Raw genomic sequence first — 22,004 nt, 5'->3', positions numbered from 1 at the left:
TAAGTACTGAATTTCACCAATTAAAAAGTTAACTTAATCTTTCTCCACTGACTAAGAATTACACGACAAACTAATCATTAATACAAATAACAAGTCCTTTGAATTAGTACATAATGAAAAAATATTTTACGTATTAACTTTCACTGCAGAAAAAAAATTTTATTGAATGTTATACAAATGTGTGTTTATAAAGGTATATAGGAGAACCCATAATTTGGAACTGAGATGAACTGGGAATAAAAGTTTATATGATATGTGCAGAACAAATAACACTGGCACATAGTTCAGAAAAACAGACTTCACAAAATCTTTTTTGTATAAATAAGCCATAGAAATGTACAACAATGATTTATTTACAAATGTGATACAGTATTGAAAAATACATGGAGGCCATTTGTGATTTAAACACAAATTGTACAGGCTTCTGTACTACACAACATAGCAAAATCTATTTACAGGATGGGTTTTAATATTAAATCAAATAATAATAAATAAATAAAAATAAATAGATTAAAAAATTAAAAATTTTTAAATTAAATAAGAAATTTAGGCTGAGTGATAACTTTTATTAGAGCTGATGATTCAATTAAGTATTAAATATCTTCCTTCAGCATAATGCCCTGCAGTAATTAAAAATTTTCACCTTTTTACAGATATAAGTACATGATTACGTGGAGACATCTTAGGATCAAAAAGGGGAACAATGCAGCTTGAATATCCTAGAGAATTAAATCAAAGAAATTATATATTAACCGTTAATAAAGTATTAATTAAATTGTCTAGCACAGAAAGTTATTTCTTCACCGAAATGACAATTCTAATGAAGAGAGGAGTTCATAAGAGAATTAGATAAAACATGAAACTTTTTAGAGAAACATGCATGTCAGATATACTAAAAATATAAGTAACAGTTTAATACAAGTAAAAAATAAGATTTGTTGCTGTTATGTTTTGTAACTTTTTACAATAGCACCATGTAATATGAGACAAGTTAATTCAAATTATATGTATTCAAAATGTATTCAACTATTGACCTATCAGTATCAGAGGTGAAGATTTTGGAAAGTTGGTTAGAGCTCGTATCCAGAAATGGGTTGATAGAGAAACTATACTTTGAAATGAACAGAGTGGGCTCACTAAGGGTAGGTCATGTTTGAGTAACTTGCTCACATTCCACAATAATGTTACCGTTGAGTTAGACAACTGGAATGGATACACCACGACAGTTTTGGATTTTGCTAATAAGGCTTTTGACAGAATACAGCATGAAAGACTATTGCATAAACTGGATAACACAGGATTGGATTATAAGATATTGGCATGGATAGAGAGGATGGCTGACTGACTGACATATCAAAAACTAGTACATGGGAGATGCGATTCTGCAAGATTTAAGGTAACCAGTGGCATGCCACAAGGATCAGTCCCTGGTCTATTGTTATTCAATCTGAACATTAATGACAGTTGGAAGAATTCACAAGCAACATACAGATATCTGATGATTGGTGATGATTCAAAGCTAGGTAGGATAATCATGAGTGCTGCTGATATGTAGTACTTGTAGAATGATTTGAACAGGCTGGAATTGTGGACATGTGAAAATGGCTGTCAGTTAATGTAAAGTCATGCACTTTGGTGATATTAGATATCCAATATCATATTTTATTGGTGGGATTATGCTAGAAGAAACTCATCAGGCTAGGGATCCTGGAGTTTTAGTAGGCAGGAAGATAGTAAGTTCAAGGACAATATAACAAAGATTGCAAATACAACTCTCAGAGAATAATTGCAATGCTGAAATGAACCTTGACTTGTAAAAACAAGGAAGTTATTTTGCTCTTTACAAGGCTTTGATAAGATCTCATTTGGATAATTGTGCACAGGTCTGGTCTTCTGGTTTCCAAGGTGATTCTGATACAGTGGAGAGAAACAGTGCTAAGGAAAGTGCTAAAAATTATATAAGGCTTTGGAATACTGATTATGAAGGCAGATGAGAATTTGGGAACTGCATACCCACCAGCAGACAGGAGAAAGAGTGATATGATTGAGACTTACAAACTTCTGAAAGGATCATACAGGATTTCACTAGATGGAATTTTTCATTTTATGGATGGTGGGAAAAGGATGTTAAGGCATCCCTGGAAGTTGAGAATGAATGCTGCCAAGAAATGGGATAAATTTTTCTCTCATAGAGTAGTGCATGATTGGAATGGATTGCCATTAGATGTGGTGTGTGTGTGTGTGAGTAGCGTGAAGAATTCAAGAACAGGTAGGACTGCTGGTGCAAATGGTATGACCATCCTCGATGAGTCCCTGAAGGTCTCTCTTAATAATAATATGATTGATGTCAAGAAATCATATTCTTGGTTTAATTCTTTATGCAAGCATAAGCAAAGTTTGTACGTTAAGTATCTTCACCACTGGGCTACTTGTATATAGAGGATAATAAATCCTATACAACCATGATAACATATATGCTTCTTTCATAAACCCTCTTTTTGCCTACTTATGACAAAATTCTTTAAATATGACATTATTGTCATATTTAAAGAATTTTAGATGGTTCTTATTGCTAGGAATTCTGAGCAACATAATTTGGTTACATTTTCTTGGAAGCTTTTAATTGTAGTACATGTAAAGATATTTCAGTAGTGGGAGATTTTTTTTTTTTCCACTTGATTAAACTATACAATAAAGATATCAAGAAATCATATTCTTGGTTTAATCCTTTATCCAAGCATAAGTAAAGTTTGAATGTTAAGAATCTTCACTAGTGGGATACTTGTATATAGAGGTAACTTCACATCAATTGCTTTAGGAAATCTTTACACTTGGATAAAGGATTAAACAAGAATATAATCTCTTGGCATCTTTAATTTACATTTTAATGAAGTGAAAAATTTTCAACATCTTTCTTTGATCTAGAGTATTTTAATAATAAGTCGATACACCTTTTCATTACTTATACATGAGAAATATATGACTATTGCATTACTTTAATCTTGGTCTCTGGTATCCATTCATCTTAAAAGGAAATCTTGACTCAACATCAAGGTGACTCATTAAGATTTATTCATCCTAAGCCAAAACATACACAGGGGCTGATATTGGATCAGACCACAATCCTGTGGTCATTAAAGCAGCAATAAAATTAAAGAAAACAATGAAACCTATAAATATAGAAAAATATGATCTTGGCTCCCTTAAAAATCAAGAAATACAAGATAAATTTTTAAAAGAACTGGCACAATCCACTGCCGCGAATGTTCCTAATTCCACCAAGTATCCTTACCATAAACATGAGATTGAGGATAGATGGCAGAAATTTAAAGAGGGCATAAAAAAAAGGCAGTAAAACAAACAATTCCCAAATTTGAGAAGAAGATAAGTAAACCCTGGATGAATGACAAGATACTGAAAATGACGGAGGAAAGAAAGAAAGAAACACAAAAATCGACCTGAATACAAGAACTTAAACAAGGAAATTGAACTTCTGGCCAAAAAGCACAAAACAAGAGAACTTCATGAAAAAGTTAGGGAGCTAACTAGCAAATCTTGCAAAAGGGTAGGCTCTCATTGCATCGAAGATACCAGTGGAAGCATCTTAATGGAGAAAGAAAAAATAAGGGATAGATAAGTAGAGTATTCAAAGGAACTCTACAATCATGACAGAATAGATAAGCCAATGCAAGAAGATTTGGAGGGGCCTACTTTTCTTACCTGGGAAGTAACAAATGCCATTAGGAAACTGAGACCAGGAAAAACTCCAGGAATTGATGGAATTATGGCAGAATATCTAAAGACTTTAGATGATAAAGCTATAAGATCACTAACTGACATATGTAACAAAATATACGAAACTGGACACCTGCCAAAAGATTTTAAGCACTCAATGTTCCTACCAATACCTACAAAATCGAAGACAATCGAACATGAAGAGTACAGAACAATCAGTCAGATAGCAAAAGTTATGTTATATATCATCCTAGAAAGAAATAAACATAAAATTAAAATGGAAATTAATGAAACACAATCTGGTTTTCAGGAAAATAAAGGAACTAGAGAAGGACTCTTCAACATTAGAACTATCATAGAAAGATATCTGGAGAAGCAGAAAGAAGTCTACTTATGTTTTATTGACTACACAAAGGCCTTTGACAATATACAACATGAACAACTAATCAAATGCATCAGAAATTTAGCAGTAGATGGTAAAGATACCAGATTACTGATAAATCTATATTGGGAGCAAACTGTCTCACTAAAAATATCAGGAGAAATCTTGGAGTAATTCCCAGTAGACAAGGCTGTGTTCTTTCTCCTATATTGTTTAACCTCTATACTGAAAATATCTTCCAGCAAATAGAAGAAATTAAAGGAGTCAGCATAGGAGGCAGGAATATAAACAACTTAAGATATGCAGATGATACAGTATTGATAGCTGAAAATAAAAAAGATCTTCAAAACCTACTAGAAGAGATGCTGAAGTAAGTAAAAAATATGGACTTAATTTCAACTTCAAAAAAACTAAAGCCATGCTGGTAACAAGAGAAAAACAGAAAATACCTGATATAAATATTAAGATCAGAGGAAATACTTTAGATCAAATAGAGAGTTATATATATTTGGGTCAACTAATTACAGAGAATGGAAAGTGTGATAAGGAAATATTAAGAAGAATAGAAATTGCTAGATCAACCTTCATTAGCACGAAAAACATTCTGACCTCAAGGGAATTTCACACAAAAACAAAAATTAGGCTGTCCAAATGCTACGTATGGTCAACACTGCTATATGGAGCAGAAACCTGAACAATATCAAAATATTGCGAAAATAAACTAAAAGCCTTTGAGATGTGGATCCTCAGAAGAATTCTTAGAGTCCCATGGACTGCCAAAAAAAACTAATTTAGAAATATTAGAGATGATTGGAGAAGATAGGAATCTATTGAAAACCATTAAGAAAAGGAAAACCACCTACCTTGGTCACATACTAAGGCATGAATCCCTACAAAAAACATTTCTAGAAGGAATGATACAAGGAAAAAGAAGAAGAGGAAGACAAAGAGCAGATTGGATGGGAAATATTAAGGACTGGACCTTTTTGTCCTATGAAGAATGCAAAAGAGAAGCACAAAACCATACATGTGGAAGCTCATGGTAGTCAACCTCCTGGAAGGAGATGACATCTGACAAGACAAGCTCTATGAAAGTTAGCCGTATGCTTGGAGCAGATAAATGGCCAATGCCTCTTGTCCTAGTGAAAATCAGAAAACAGTACCAAGAAAACTTATGGCCTAAAAATAGTTTGCGACCAGACTATAAAACCAGAACCCTTATGACGGAAGGCATCAACTGGACAATGTCACTACTGTGAAAAATCCAGCCATCGTAATACTGCTCAAGGCCAATTTTCACTGTGTTAAATGCAGAGAAAGCTACACAGTGGCTTCATGCAAAAAATCAAAAACAACCCGCTATATGTACCAACTGTGGTGGACCACATTCCACCAACTACAGACTGCAGACAATACTTAGCCATGTAAAAGTCAACAACTCCAGAAGCACTTACAGCAAATGATGATACCCCCAGCAAAACTGCAGTCATAACAGCCACTCTGGGCAAAATGTTAATAAAGCAAACCCCCAGCCAGGACTCTACAAACAAGTTTGTGAGACACACACAAACAATTCTTACTGCATTAGTCGATAGTTAACAAACATTGTGTTCTGGAATGCAATGGTTTAGGAAACAAAATGCAAAAACTACAAGAATTTGTGACACGTTATAGTGCTAAGGTAATCCTTGTAAATGAAATGAACCTTTGATCTGTTGACAACCCAAAACTCAGGAACTATGTTCTATACTGAAATTAGAACACAAAATTGCAAATTCTGCTACTACCAACATAGAAATCACGGGGGTGGAGGTCCAAACTGCAAATGAGAGTACCCTGAAAATATACTCTGTATATAACTCTCCAAGTAAACAGTTATTGGAAGCAGACCTGACTGAAATTCTAGCACAAACAATGCAGTGCTAGTATCAGGAGACCTGAACGCTCAAGCACACAAGCCTGGAACAGCAAAACTACAAATTGAAATGGTAGTGCCCTTTCCTGCCGACTTCTGGGTTTGGAACTTCTTTAGCCATTGAGAACCTTGGAGTGTCACTACTCCATTGACTGTTGTTTGGTCTCTGAGTCATAGTATTATAGTCATATTTCATCAAAACAGTCATAATACAAGCCAAAAAATTTGCACCTGATTTCTCAAAATGATCCAAACTCCCTTGAGATGACAGCACACATTCTCTCTCTTGGTTGGCATTCAAACATTTGGGGACCCACTTCACTGAGAGCTTCTGCATGTCCAGATATTGGTGGATAATGACCCCAATTCGTTCTCTAGATATCCCCAGAGTCGTTGCAATTTTTTGGCTGATATTCATCTATCACCAACTATCATGACATGCACTGCATCAATGTTTTCAGATGTGATCATTGTGAAAGGTCTTCCTAACCTGGGAGCATTTGTTGTCTCAGGATGCCCAGTTTTAAACTTGGCCACTCATCTGGCAACTGTTGGATATGCCAGGACACAGTCCCCTAAAGTCTTAAACAAAGTTTGGTGAATCTCATATGGACTTTTCTTGGAGCATGAAAAACTTGATGATGGCCTGCACCTCTGTGTCTTCGAATTTCTTCAAATCACTGACATGTCTCTTATATATCCTAAAAGGAAAAAGAACAAATTATTACAATCTGATAAAACAAAGGGGTTAAAAGGTTTTAAGATGTGTTCTTTCTTGTGTTTATATCAGTTGTTTTAATGGCATTTATTAGAACTTTTCAGCCTCAATAGAGTGATAGAAGGCAAAATGCAAATTTTAAGTTGTTTTAAAAATTTTTGGTAGGATTTTTTTTTTTTTTTGTAAATTTTTGATGTTTTGTTATTATTATTCTAGGAAGGGATTCTGGCTTTCTGCAATTGCTTCTGAATGGAGTATGCAGATTTCTATCATGAATAGTTCATTCCACAGAACTCGACCAGGTGGAGATCCAGTGATTGAGCTGCCCAATGAGATATGGTATAGTCATTCTGATGCTCTTGAAAAATTGCTAAATGAACATTACAACATTTCTTAGTGGATGAGTAGAGGTATAAAACAAGAGTTGGAAAATAAAAAAAAAAAACATTGTAGAGGGAATAAGAAGAAAAGGTGATCAGCATATTCATGGGTAGTACAAAGTGCAAACAAGAAGAATGTGACTAGTATGGTTAATTCCCATTTGGTTTATCCTCCTGACTGTGGATATGCAGTCTGATACCACTTTTCTCAAACAATCCTTGACCACTTCCTATGCACTACTGATATTCTTTCCTAGGTTATGCACTTCAAGATGAAAAGGTTACATACTGTGTATCATGTCACTGGTTCTAGATTGGAGGAAATTAATGAAGGCTAGTTTCTCGGGGATAAATTATAGGAGACAGAGAGTTCAAGTTAACAGGACATATTGCAAAAGTTGGTAGAATAGCTCAGAGGATTACTTGGATGTTGAAAAACATATTAACAAGTAAATATAGAGAAGTTATTATCACTCCTTATAGGACTATGATTTGGCTGCATATGACTATGTGTACAGGTTTGGTAATGCATGTTTCTTGGGAATCAGGAGGTGGCGTTGAGGATTCAGAGAAAAGTGATCAAGCTGGTGACAGGTCTATGGAATGCTTCCTATGTAGATAGGTTGAAGGTTGTGTGGGTTGCAAAGTTTAGTTGATAGGTGGAAAAGAGGGGACATGATAGAAACTTATAAGATATTAAAGAATTTTATAAAATTGATGCAAAGTAAATTTTTCAATATATGACAAATAGAGAGAACTAGGAGACATCCTGGAAGTGTGTAAGCATGTGGTTAGTAAAGGTGTGTGTGGACTAGATTTTTTGCATGGAGAGTAGTGAATGAGTGGAATGGATTGCCAGAATTAGTTGTGAGTGCCCTGACCATGAATGAATTTAAGGAGAGGTATGATGGTTTTGTGTGTATATATGATAGTGTGGGTCTCCCACAATAAGTCTTTTGACTCCAGATACCTGTATAATAATATAGTAGATTGTTACTAGACAAATAAATTGAGCATGAAAAAATGCACTTAATCAAAACCATGTAAGTAGCATCTGTCATTCAGATGGTCTAGTACGAGAGAGAGAGACAGTGTGTGCGCGTGCGTGTGAGCATGCATGTCAAGGAAGTACTTCCCATACCATCACATTCATCATTCACCTATTAAACATATACTTCGATATGACAAAATTGTGTAAGAATGTGGTTAGTAAAAGTGTGTGGACTAATTTTTTTTTTTTGCATGGAGAGTAGTGAATGAGTGGAATGGATTGCCAGAATTAGTTGTGAGTGCCCCTGACAATGAATGAATTTCTTGAATAATGAAGTGTTAAGTAATAAAATGGCCACTCAGAGTTTATGTTTAATTCTATTCTTGCATTAAATCATTCATTTAAATACTCTATCATCAAATTCCTGACATGTACCCTCAAGGGGTGTACAGGATATGATAATACCACATGAAAAATTTACATAATTACTAACTTCCTATCTACAATTTTCCTCCAAATCAGTTTACTTGTCAAGACTCCAACATTATCAGATCTTATATTTATATCGTCTAAGGCACTTTGTACTGTATCAATCCACCTATATCTTGGTCTTCCTCTGGGTCTTTTTCCTGCCAACCTGACAGAGAACACTTTTTTTGCTAATCTTTCCTCTCCCATTCTGTTTAAGTGACCATACCACTTGAGATTAGCTCTGCTAATGCATTCCAATATCAAGTTCTTTCCTAATATCCTCATTTTTAATACGATATTGCCATTGATGCCATCTGTTCACACCTCTAATCTTTCTCAGGATTCTCATATCTGCAGTCTCTAGTCTTTGGTCAAGTGTTTTACTTCTGACCCAGCTCTTAGATCCATAAGTTAAAACTGGTTTGAACACTGTCTTGTATACAGCTAATTTAGTGTTCCGACTAATTTCTCTCTTATTACATATGAATTTATTCAATTGACTTCCTACCATACACGCATTGTTGATTCTGTTGTCTATTTCCATATTTAATTTACCATCTTCACTAAAAATCGTGCCTAAGTAGCTGAAATGTTTTACTTGTTCCACAGGTTCCCCGTTCACAACACAGTTGACATTTTCAACAATTCTACCTAATTTCATTGTCGTTGTCTTTTTAATGCTGACCTTCATACCATATCTATTACAACAGTTATTCAATTTAGTCAGGGAATCTTGCAAACTTGTAGCGGATTTATTTAGAAGTATAACATCGTCCGCATAAAGCAAATAGCTGACATTAACATTTAAAATTCTGATATCATGTTTAATACCACTTTCCTTCATATATCCTGTACACCCCTTGAGGGTACATGGTAAGAATTTGATGATGTGATCCATATAGATAATGAATAACAGAGGGAATAATGTACATCCTTGTCTGACACCAGATTTAACATTAAACTATCTTCCTGTAATTCCTTCAATTCTAACTGCTGACTTACAACTCAAATAGAGACTAAGTATTGCTTGATATAATGCCCCATTAACACCATATAATAGCGTTTGGAATAACTTGTCATATGCCTTTTTCCAGATTTACAAAACATAAATACAGATTTTTGTTATATTCCCATGATTTCTCAACTCTCTGTCATAAAGTGAAAATCTAATCCTGACAGGCTCTATTTGGCCTGAATCCAGCTTGTTCTTCACCTAGCTTCTCTTCCTCAATTTCTTCCAAAAATCCTTCCTTAACCATTTCTGAAGTACACTTGCATATATCTTACCAGGAAAACTCAGTAATGAAATGCCTCTGTAATTCTGACATTCAGTTTTATTTCCCTTTTTATGTATAGGTACTATTAGAGCTCTACTCCAATCATCAGGAATTCGTCCCTCTGTCCAGGCTTTCTGAACTATGCAGTGCAGCCACTGTAAGACTTTTGTGCCACCATACTTCAGCATTTTTGGTCGAATATCATCTACTCCTGCTGCCTTTTCACATTTCAAGCCTTTGATGGCTTTTTCTACTTCAAGTATGGATATGTATTCCTGACTGTATGGTTGTTGAGCGTTTTTTACCACTGTGCTATCACTGCTTGTTTCATTTAGCAATTTTTCGAAGTAATTACTCCCTACTTCAAGGATATCTTTTTCTACCGTTTTCATGTCACCTTTATCATCTCTAACTCCTTTCACAGCACACTTTCCTCCATTTCTAAGCTTCTTCAACAACCTCCAAAATATCTTATCACCTTCTAGATATTTATTTTCTATGTTCTTGCCAAATCCTCCCATGACTTTTGTTTAGCTTTCTTACATTTGTCTCTGTATTCTCTAAGAGAGAGCAAAAGCTGAATTATTTGCCAGGAATGTTCGATATGCTTTCTTCTTTTCCATCACTGCCACTTTAACTGCCTGTGTCCACCATGGAGTTCTGATTTTCTATCCTTGCAGACTACCTCACCACATGCTTTTCTGGCTGAATCAATCAAGGTTTTCTTCAAGACTTGCCACTGAATCTCCAAGGTTTGGTTCCTGTTCTCAAACTCTTTCATTTTTTCTTCAATAATCTTTGTGTATTTTAGTCTACAGTTCACATCTCAGAGCTGCTCAACTTTTATTCGCTTTAAAACGTTCTTAAAACAGGGAGAAAACATCACTATCAACAATAACATAGTCAATGAGACTTTTCTTATTCCTTGCTTCTTCTCTCCATGTGAATTTGTGCACATTTTTATGTTGGAACATCTCATCTTCTTTATACCCTCTTTTACCTTGCGGTGTCGAGGGTCCATTGATCATCGGACCTCAATCCGTTTACAGGATAAGGTGGTCAGCCCTATGCCCCGGTATATCCTATGGCCTGTAGTGTTAAATTCTCAAGGCCAGTTTGCCTGCTTTGCGGGATGAAAAACCCCAGAATAAACTGAGGAAAAAACCCTGCTGTCCACGCCCAAGACTGGCTAACTTGGCTATGGCTGAGGAAGATCCTTCAGCTCCTCACGTCACCGACGGGAATTGAACCTAGGAACCTCCTTCCCCAGGCATATGGTTGCGAAACGCATAGCCACTAGACTAGCCGCACGGACTATGTTGGAACATGGTGTTAGTAATAACCATTCCATGTCCTGAGCAGAAATCCAACAGGTATTTGCCATTATTATTAGCTTTGCTCTTTTCTCCAAATTTTCCCAAAATATTTTTGTATGTCTGACAATTATTTCCTACTCTGCTATTTAGATACCCAACAAGGACCAACTTTTCCTTTTTCATTGTGTCAGTTGGTTTTTCTAAAGAATCAAAAAATTCCTCCACTTCTACCTTAGTAGAATCTTCTGTGGGACCATAGGCACAAATAAGTCTCATTGTCCAATTCCCCATTCTGATATTAGTCCACATCACTCTACTTGAGACTGCCTGCCATTCAGTTAGGTGAGCCTCATATTTTGTGTTGAATACTATGGCTACTCCTTCTTTTCCTTGATTGTCATTGCTTGAATATAACATTTTGTATATATTGCTCAGAAAAAATTTATTGCTCTTTTTTGTTTCAGTCACCCCTATTATGTCGATCTGGTACTTATCTAATTCCTCAGCTAGCTCCATTTCTTTGCCATTCAGGCTTCTTATGTTGATAGTACCGATCTTTAACTTTGGTGATGTTGAGTTGGGGTGTGTTTTCAGATTTGTTCCAGTAGCTGACTTTTCGCTGTTTGCCTGGTTCCCTGGCAAAAACAATGGGGTCCTTGTTTAACCGGGCGACGCCCCAGCCGGCATGAAATTTTGTCATGTTGTACCATCGTTTTGTATATTGGTTTAAGGCAATAAGAATACAATTTGGTCGGCTAAATCCCAAATTGCCAGCCCATCCTCGTTCATTCAGTATCCAGGTAGATACCCAACAGGGTGCACCACGAGAAGGTAAGGACTGGACATTAGGTCAGAAGCCCTGGTTGGTTCTCTGCATTCCTTGAAAGGCTATGTAGAGGTCTCCTCTCAGTTATATAGCTTTGACCCTTAAGCTATTATATCATTTTTAATTTAAATAATCTAAACACATTCGGTTTAATACTGAATAATCATAGGATACGAGCCTGTGCAATAATAATTAAGGTTATAGTTGTAAAAACTTCTTCTTGGAAATGGCTGTTTTTGTTTTAGGATCACATAGTGCATGTTGGGTGTGTGCATTCTTGAGTTGGTTTGTCAGTTTTGAAGAAGGGATATATTATTTAGCAAATGAAACCTCTTGCAATTTATCTCAGTTCCAGAATTTAGTCAAAATATAGTAATACTCGCTTTTATTTTTGTTTATATACTGAACTGTCAATATTGTCGCAATCCCACTCTTACAGTGTGCAGGAAAGCTGAGAGTTCATCAGGCCAAATGAAAGCCCTTGGAAGGTCCAATGAAAACTAAGTGAATTCATGAAAGGTTTCTGTGTGGGAGGAGGGGGAGGGATTGTGGAATAAATAACTATTGAAAAATTGTAGTCCACTGTGCACTGTGATTTAACTCAATATATCCATGAAAATTCAGCTATCAGCTGATGACTGTCTTAGTAAAGACTAAAATGCATGTGAATCAGTGGCGGCCCGTGAAGTTTTAAGTGTGGGTGCTGCCTATACAAAATAATTTAAAAAAATTCTTTTTTTCCTAATCAGTAACCAATTTATTAATAAATAAATTACAGATTTATTTACTAATAAATTGGTTACTAATTAGGAAAAAAAGAATGATTTTTTTAAAAAATTTTGTATAGGCAGCACCCGCACTTAAAACTTCACGGGTTGCCACTGATGTGAATGGTAACTCTCTTAAATATATATTGCTTATAATTTCAGAATGGATTGTTAATCACATTTATATTTGAGGAGAAGAGTAGAAAAAAGTTCTATATCACAAATACACTTACCTGGTCAGAGTCTTAAAGAAGATTGATCATATCACAGCAGTGACTGGTTTAGCCTCTTCCACAACCATGATCAGGTGAGTTATATTTTGAAATATATTATTAATTTATGACAACATTTATAAAATATAAATGTTATTAGCACAGCCATGCTAAAATCATCAGCATTACCACCTACACAAATTACCTTTATTTAGAGTATCTAGAACCTAGTCATTTATTATTTTATCATCATCATCATTTTAGGCATGGTTTGATTAGCTTCGTGGGAGGTCCAATGTCATACACAAAGCTAATCAAACCATGCCTAAAATTCATTCTGTTTCCATATGCACCACAATTTCAGGCAATGCATTCCACTCACCAATTACTCTCCATATAAGAAATCTGTTCCTCATTTCCAGGATCAGATCTCTTTCCTGGGCTGACTTAACTCCGGTCTATCCCTCTTCTTGTAGACAGGTTTATACATTGGTTAATCATACATTTGTTAATCAAATATACACAGGTGTCAGTGTGGTTAGTCTAGTAGCTGTGCGCTTCACAACCACATGCCTGGGGAAGGAGTGTTCTAGGTTCGATTCCCATCGGTGACGTGAGGAACTGAAGGATCTTCCTCAGTCATAGCCAAGTTAGCCGGTCTTGGGCATGGACAGTAGGTTTTTTTCCCCAGTTTATCCTGGGGTTTTTCATCCTACAAAGCAAGCAAACCGGCCTTAAGAACTCAACGCTACAGGACATAGGATACACCAGGCGCAGGGCTGACTACCTTATCCTGTGAATGGTTTGAGGTCCAATGATTAATAAACCCTCAACACCGCACGGTAAATGAGGGTAAAAGGAAGATGAGATGAGATATACACTGATTAAGCATAACTATTAATTTTTCAGGAAATAACAACACATAATACAATATTAATTATAAAGGACTTTAATTAATGCTTTCCTATATTTCGGCAGCATTACATTGCCATCATCTGGAATCACCAAAAACAATGATATGTGCATGCAGACACTTAACACTGAGCAAATGAGGCTGAAGAAAGGCAACAGAAGTCAGGCCTAGTCCTAAACAGTGCTCCCCAATGGGCTAAATTGGGTTAATCCTCATGGATATATTGAGTTAATCTCAGCAGTTGGGCTGACGATCTTAGAATGTGTGCTTCCCAAATTTGGGGCAGTCTCATGCACCCAAATTTGTTGAGGTTTGGAAAGTTTTTTCAGGACTGAGAGGCAGATTTGAGTAATAGTCTTTCTTATTTATATTTGCTGCAGTGTAATAGAGTAGCCCTTTCCCAGCATATCCCATGGTGGGTGTTCAAAGCATGCTCAGCAAGTACTGAGTGGTTGTATTGGTGGAACCGGATGTAGTCCTTGTGTTCAGATATTCTGATGTTGGCTGTTTGGCCATAGTAGGCCAGTTTGCAACTGCAAAGGGCCTGGTATACTCCTGATAGGTCTAGGGGATGTGACTGGTCTTTGGTGGAGGGGATAAGAGATGCCAATTTCTTATGTGGTCTGTAAGTGGTTGTGAGGTTATATTGGATTTTTGTTAATTTTTCGGATGTGCCGCAGTGCACCTCTCCTTTTCTCTCTCCTGGCATAAACACATCACATCAGTATCTTCCTCAGCCTCTAAAAAAACTAGACATTCTTTTTCCATTCAAGATGCTAATTTTTATCCACCCAGCTATTAACTCTATACAAATCCTAAGTCAGTTCACTGATCCTTAAAATACTATCCTCATGTTTGGGTACACCTAAAACCTCCGTAGAAATTCTCAGTGCTGTACAGATGATTATTCCCTCACATATCAACTATCTGACAGATGCATTATGTCTTTTCTACACATGCTTTTACATCCATTGCTATGGATGTAAAATCCATTCCCCACTTTCTGTTGGGCCTTTAAAACAAGAGCAGCAGCTGCCCAATATACCTTTTCAGTACAACTGTAAACACACTGGACTTGCTTTTCCCATTTCTCTTTTATTATATCTACTTCTGTCTTCTGGAATAACCTTTCTCCCAAAACTTTCCAAAAAACTATTACCACCAACTATTCAAGAGAAATGTCAATAAACTTATTAAGAAGAATATTCTATAGCACATCAGTGCTATAGGATATTCTTCATAGAATGCTATAGAATATTCTATAGCACATCAGTGCTATAGGATATTCTTCAACCTTACGTGTGAGATCTCGCTCTCTCTTTATATATGTATATATAAAGTTGTAAAACTTTATATATACAGAACATAAAAACTTTATATATAAAAAACACCATGTTATTATAACATTATAAGCAGTGCTTTTTTTTCTGGCGGTATGCAGTATGGCACCTTTTTTCTTATTTAAAAATTTGCGATTTGTTGACAGCAAAATTTATTATAAATATGCCAGAAGATGGTACTATGTTCACAAATTAAATTTTCAGTTTTGATTACTCATAAGTTGGTATCCTGCTTTCCTGTTTCATAGGTTGGTACGCAACCGGAGACAGGAAGTTGTGTTCACTTCTGATTGCTTCCAATATCAGTTTATCAGTTCTATATTCACTCTGCAACAGGCAGATGTTCACATGAGTTTTGAATTAATCTAAGTTAAATCAGTGCACTCATTGTTCAAAATGAGTAAAATAAGTAGTTACTTTATGCCAATGAGTAAAAAATGGGAGGCTGAAGAAGCAGAAATTGTTGATCCTGTAAAACAGAAAACTAGTACAGAAAAACAGAAAATACACTTGGCGAAGAGGATCACGAAACCAAGACCGAAGATCCACGTAGTCAAAAGAAGCAGATTCTGATGATGATGGCCTGAATGTTGGACAATTTTGCAGAAAAATGACTTCTGCGAGAGAAATGAGTGGCTGTATGTCAAGAATAAAATGTTGGGCTGTAAAGTATGTCGTGATGTCAGAAGTCTTGCCATCAATAAACACATGGGAATGAAAATTTCAGTGGATGGAGAATCTCACAAACAACAGTTAATGTCATTAAGAAAAAAGATTTACGATCATAAGAAGAGTGCAGCACACAAAGCATGCCAAAAAAATAAAATCTGAAGCAAAAAATGAAACATTAGAGAAAGTTTTCCTAAATACTTTGTCTCATAATAAAGACCCAACAGGAAAATTGTTTTGAACCACTGAAAAAGTTGCGAGGAGAATCAATCATTTAACAACTTTGAAGATAATGGCCTAGACATGGGATATATTCTTCATTCTGCAAATGCTTGCATTAACATTGTGAGCCATATCGCAAATGAAATGAGAAAAACATTAATAGACAATATAGTGAACTCCAAGAACAAAATATCGTTACTAATCGATGAATCGACAACTGTGAGTAACACAACAACATCGATTGTTATTGTTCGTGTAGTTCTTCCTGAACTTTCGGCTCCTGTGAGTCTTTTCCTAGATTTGATCGAATTATCAGATGTAACTGCTAGAGGAATTCTAAACTCTTTAAGCCCTCATCCATCACTTTCTGGAAGCAAAAGAAGACAGCAGCAGAAGAAGCAAAACAGATTGCTTTCTTTATGAGGGCCTTTTAAGAAAAATAACGTCATGCAAGTTTGTTCTTGATTTCGGCCTTATGTGTGATGCTCTCCAAGATTTAGTGAACTAAGTCTAGATTTACAAGAGAGAAATATTGACTTGTACAAAGCAAACAGGAAGATAAAGAATACAGTTCAATTTTTTGAAGAATTGAAAATCCTGGTCCATACTACAGTATTTCTCTTCAAAGTCAGAAGAACATGAAGTTCAAAAGGATTGAACTCCACAAAAATGAAAGACACAGTCCTGCAATAAGTTCATCTGCTATTTTATAAAATTCTGAAAGAAGCTGTTGGAAAGCATCTGCTTGAAGGAGATGATGCTGATTTGCCTGAATGTGCTAAGAATTTAGATTCCAAGTATTGGCCAGAAAATCCTGGGAAGCATCTGTCATTTGGTGAAACTGAAATTAAAAAGTTAGCCCTGCAAATTTTGCTTAAATGAAAGATAAGCAGTTCGTGGTTTCCGTGAATATCTTTAAGAAAATAAAGTCCCGGACATACTACTTCATCTAAAGCACACTTTGGGCACAATTGCAATATCTTTCAGTGAATGTGAAAGGGTTCTCTCAGATGAACCTTATAGTAACTTCATCTAGGTCATCTCTTCATGTATGGATAACGTCTGCACTGATGTTCGGCAGTATAGTAGGACCTCCTCTCGCTCAGTTCAACCCTAGCAAATATGTGGACTCATGGCTGCTCCAAGGTAGTCATTCTGCAGTTGATACCAAAAGCAACAAGCGATCTAGAGACGATGAGGGCATACCAGAGGATATGTTAAAAGTGTAGAAGTTGCTGTAATAACATCTTCATGGTGAGTACCGGCATCTTTTTTTCCAGAAAAAAAAAAACTGATTACAAGTCATATATGCACTCTATCATTTTATGTGAAAAACGAAAAAATTCAATGTGAATATAAAAATGCAGAGTGAAACAGCAAGCCTATCAAATTACCTTTCTCAAACAAAAAGAGCATTCTATCAAGAAGAATCAAGGTCTCAATAGCTGGTGCAAGAAGCAACCTCAAAGAGTAAAATGCAATAACATGTTTCCATTGTTGCAAACAGGAATTTACAAAAGACGAATCAATATCTTCATCTGGTATGCAGAAGGGTTGTTTCTTTAAAGCATTTGCCACATACCTAACAAGATAACCATTTATATTAAAAGTATACATCAATAAAAATAAAAACTGCAATACAAGTAGATTTAAATTCAATTAATCTAAATAGCTGAGGAAAAATGTAGCAACAGAAAGCATTTTCAGATTTTATGTACTGCAACTTATAGCCTACTCAATCTAATCACTGGCCACTTTTTTCTCTATGTGTAATGAGATTATCTGCAAAGATTATTCCAACCTATCATGCATGGATGGCATAAAACAGATCTCCATGGTACAGATGGAAAAAAGTGATGCACCCTTTAAATGGGAAAGACTTGGGTTTCAATGCTTTTTAAGGATGTTAGGAGCATTTCAACTAAAAGTGAGTTACCTGTAGAAAGCATTTTTTTTTTTTTTTTTTTTTTTTTTTGTAGAAAGACTAGGATTGATAGGTGACAAAGAGGAGAAATGAGAGAAACGTATAAGTTATTAAAGAGTTTTATAGGATTCACATTAAAGACTTTTTTCAATACATGGCAAAGGGAAAGAACAAGAGGTTACCCCTGGAAATTATGCAAGAGTGTGGTGAATGGGTTGCCAAAGGAGACTGTGAGTGTTTCAATTGTGAATGAGTTGGGAGAAGCATAATAGGTATTGTGTGAATAATGGTTAGTTCAGGCATCTTGAGATAAGTCTTAAAGTCATCTTAAAAAGATGACTGGTAGGAAACTTGCCTTTAAAAGTCAACTGTTCAGCTGACCATGTGAATGACGACTACTCTGCCCAATTTTACATCAGAAAAGAGAGAAATTTTAGCTTTAATATTTCAACTTGAATCTATTAGTTTGAAGTTAACAACACTGAAAGTCAACTGTACAGATGATCTGAACAACTGATTACTTTGCCTCACTTTACATCAGCTGAGAGAGAAATTTTTTATAATCAGTCCTCAAATTAATATTTGAGGACTGATTGTAATTTACTTTTATTACCAAGCAAAAAACCTTATTACAACAAAGTTTCATATGGGAGACATTATAAACTCAAAGGGATGGGTATCTAAAATACACTTATGACATGGAACCTAAATCTATTAATTTATTAATTATAGTAATATTTTATTAATATTAATAATCTCTTAATCTGAACTTAACAAGTGTCCTAAAGCTGAACCTTTGTGGTACCTCATTTCAAACAACTTAATGTAGACATGAGTTAAAGTTTAGGAGTCACGCTGTTAGGGTGGTTAAATCACTGTATTGGGTAATAGCATTGTTAAAGAACACTAACTTGTAGGAATAAGAAAGTTATCCTCCCATTTTACAAGACTTTGATAAGACCACATCTTGATTACTGTGTGCAGATATGGTGTCACACAGATTCCAAAGGTATGGGTAGACAGTTGAAAAGTTTAGCAGTGAGTAACCAAAATAATAATAACTAGCATGTAGAATTCTATATATAAGGTAGATTGAAAGAATGTGATCTTCAAAGTTTAAGGAACAGATGGAGAACAGGGGATATGTAGAAACATACAAGTTAGTAAGGGAATCCTGCAGTATAGACAAGTGAGATTATGCAACTTACAGGCATAGTCAGGGTATCTTCCTGAATATTCCTGAGAAAAATTTGTTGATTTAAAATTCCGAGTTGCCAGGAATAGTAGAAACAGTATTTTTATCATAATGTATTATACCTGACAAAAAATATAATCTTCTGTTTATCCTTTACCCAAGTCATGACAAGCAAAGGGTTGTACAATTTGCTGCTTGTACAGGGTGGTGATAAATAAACTTCCTCTATTCAGAGTTTTATGTAGCTCAATATAACAAATGGAATGTCACCATATTTGGTAGGAAGACTAATCAAGACATGGGAAAAAGGATTCTGCAAAAAAAAAAAAAAAAAGATTAGTTCAAAAAGTTGCTGATAGTCTCGATGGAGACCATGTTGAGAAATAAAAGCGATTTTTTTCCAAAAAAATGTGTTTAATTTATTTTTTTTACCAAACTTTTCAAACAACCCTAGTATGTTGAACAATTTTGTCATTCCAAAATGATGATGTCTGAATGCGACCATTTTTATGCAAGATGGAGGACCTCCCCACATTGCACAAGTGGTACAGCAGCTTCTGGCATAACTTCACCGAAGAAAGAGTGATTAGTCACTTCTTTCCAGTTGCATGGTCACTTGCTTCCCTGATATTACTCCTTGTGATTTTTGGTTGTGCAGTTACTTGAAGATCAGCATCTATTATGGGGTGTCTTGAACTTGGTAGCCTTGAAGGACAATGCATCATGGACTGTGATGAACATTCCTTCAGACATGTTATGTTCTGATGTTGAAAATGCTTGTACAGGATGCAATTTCTGGTCCATGAGAACGGTGGCTACATTGAACTAGGTCCTCTTTTTTTCATGGGTGAACTCAATGTGTTTGAGTTGTGCAACAGGTTTGTGACAACACTTATGCTCCAGTAACTATAATGCCTATGTCATAGATGAAGCTCTTCATGAATATGACACTGGAATAGTAGTTCGTGGACTAAGAATAAATAACTTACATTTTGCAGACGATATCGATCTTCTGGCAGAAAGTGAAGAAGAAAACACGGCCAGTTACAAGAGATAACTGGCCGTGTTTTCGGAACATTAACAAAATATGGATTATACATAAACCTACAAAAAACAAACAATGATAACCTCAAAATCAGACATTGAATTCTTAAAGATACAAATTGGCAATAAACAAATTGAGAATGTAAACAAGTTCACTTATCTAGGAAGCACGTTGAGTCAAGATGGTTGTTCAAAAATCGACATTAAATACTGAATTACTAAGGCAACCATGGCCCTACAGAAGTTAAAACCACTGTGGGGAGATAACAAAATAGCAATCACAACCAGACTAAGACTAATTAACACCTTGGTGAATTCTATCCTCTTGTATGGTTGTGAGGCCTGGACTTTATTGAGGGAAGATGAGAGGAGACTCCTGTCTTTTGAAATGAAAACTTACAGAAGACTTTTGAGAATTCCCTATACCGCTCATGAAACCAATGAAAATGTCCGAAAACTGATTGATTCAATAGACGGGAGAAGAAGGGAAAATATTCTGACAGTCTTCAGAAGAATATAGATGAAATGGTTCAGACATGTAGAGAGGGCTAATGGCATTCCAAAGCAAACACTAGAAGGAATCGTTCCGGGACCAAGGGTTAGGGGCCGACCTCAATTAAAATGGACTGATAACATCAAAAAAATGGACAAATTCCTTCCTTTCTCAACTGACATCAAGAACAAGAGACCGAAAAGATTGGACGAGGCTAACAAAGAATATCACCTACCAGCCATGAATGACCCAACAGTCCATTTAGGACTACGGGAGAGAAGAGAGAACTGTAATACCATAATTAATGTGCTAAATTAAATTGATATTAAATATTTTCTTCCATGTTATCATAAGTGTAACACATAAAGGTAATTTTTATTTCAGTTTAGTCTTTCTTATTCATTTGTCTGTCCATTTCAATGCTTAATGGGTTTTTTTACATTCTACAGTGCCATAATTCCCCTACCAGCGACTTTTCAAATGAAATTTTTTTTTTCGTGGAATCCTTCCATGTCTTGATTAATCTCCCTACGATATTCGGTGACATTCTGGTTGTTAGATCGAGCTATATAAGACTCTGAATAGGGAAATTAAAATTATGGCCACCCTATATATGGACTTCTGCAACTGATTTAGCTCTCAGAATTTCCAACTGGGTCTAGTTCTCGCCAATGATATTTCAATCAAAATCAGTCTGTGTGGCGACATATCCGTGATGCATGTGACACTGGAATAATCTGATGAGAGGTTAATTGCCTTTAAATATTTTATATTGTATATTTTATATACAAGTAGCCTAGTTGTGATAATGCTTCATAGGCAAACCTTTGTTTACTCATAGTCAGGTAAAGGATAATGAGAAGAATATAATTTCTTGAAGTACCATTTACTTTCTGCTCAACAAAAAATAAACTTGATATCATAATAAGTGTTGTAACATTTGAAGGTATACACAAAAAATTATAATGATTATACTTCTTATTAAAATGAGATGCTCTTTCATCATATTTTCATTGCAGGTATTATTTTTAAACATTTTTCATTCTAATATTTCAACTACCTATACAGAGACACCGATGTAACCCTTTAAATGACCAAACTATCCCTGACAATCAGTCATTAAATAATTAACATTACCAGAGATAGAGAAATAAAATGTGTTTTGTTTTATAGCTAAATTGTGTGTGTATGTGTCTCTCTCTCTCTCTCTCTAT

General features: G+C 35.4%; 1 protein-coding gene across 1 annotated transcript in view; it reads right to left on the bottom strand.

The window, feature by feature from the left end:
• Positions 1-338: 338 nt before the first annotated feature.
• The window catches only part of LOC150096368 (methyltransferase-like protein 25B), a 101,676-nt gene continuing 80,010 nt past the window's right edge, over positions 339-22,004 (bottom strand). Inside the window, exons 11-12 of the mRNA XM_090409042.1 lie at positions 17,529-17,716; positions 339-719 (exon numbers count right to left, since the gene is read on the bottom strand). Coding sequence (XP_090265168.1) covers positions 640-719; positions 17,529-17,716 — 268 coding nt within the window. The 3' untranslated portion in view covers positions 339-639. The remainder of the gene's footprint in view (positions 720-17,528; positions 17,717-22,004) is intronic.

This window comes from Typopeltis vanoorti, chromosome 19 (assembly GCF_054136105.1).
Source record: "Typopeltis vanoorti isolate ZY-2024b chromosome 19, IOZ_Tvanoo_1.0, whole genome shotgun sequence".
Classification (NCBI taxonomy): Eukaryota; Metazoa; Arthropoda; class Arachnida; order Uropygi; family Thelyphonidae; genus Typopeltis; species Typopeltis vanoorti.
The sequence above is the reverse complement of the archived record's forward strand: the minus strand, read 5'-3'. Positions and strand labels throughout refer to the sequence as shown.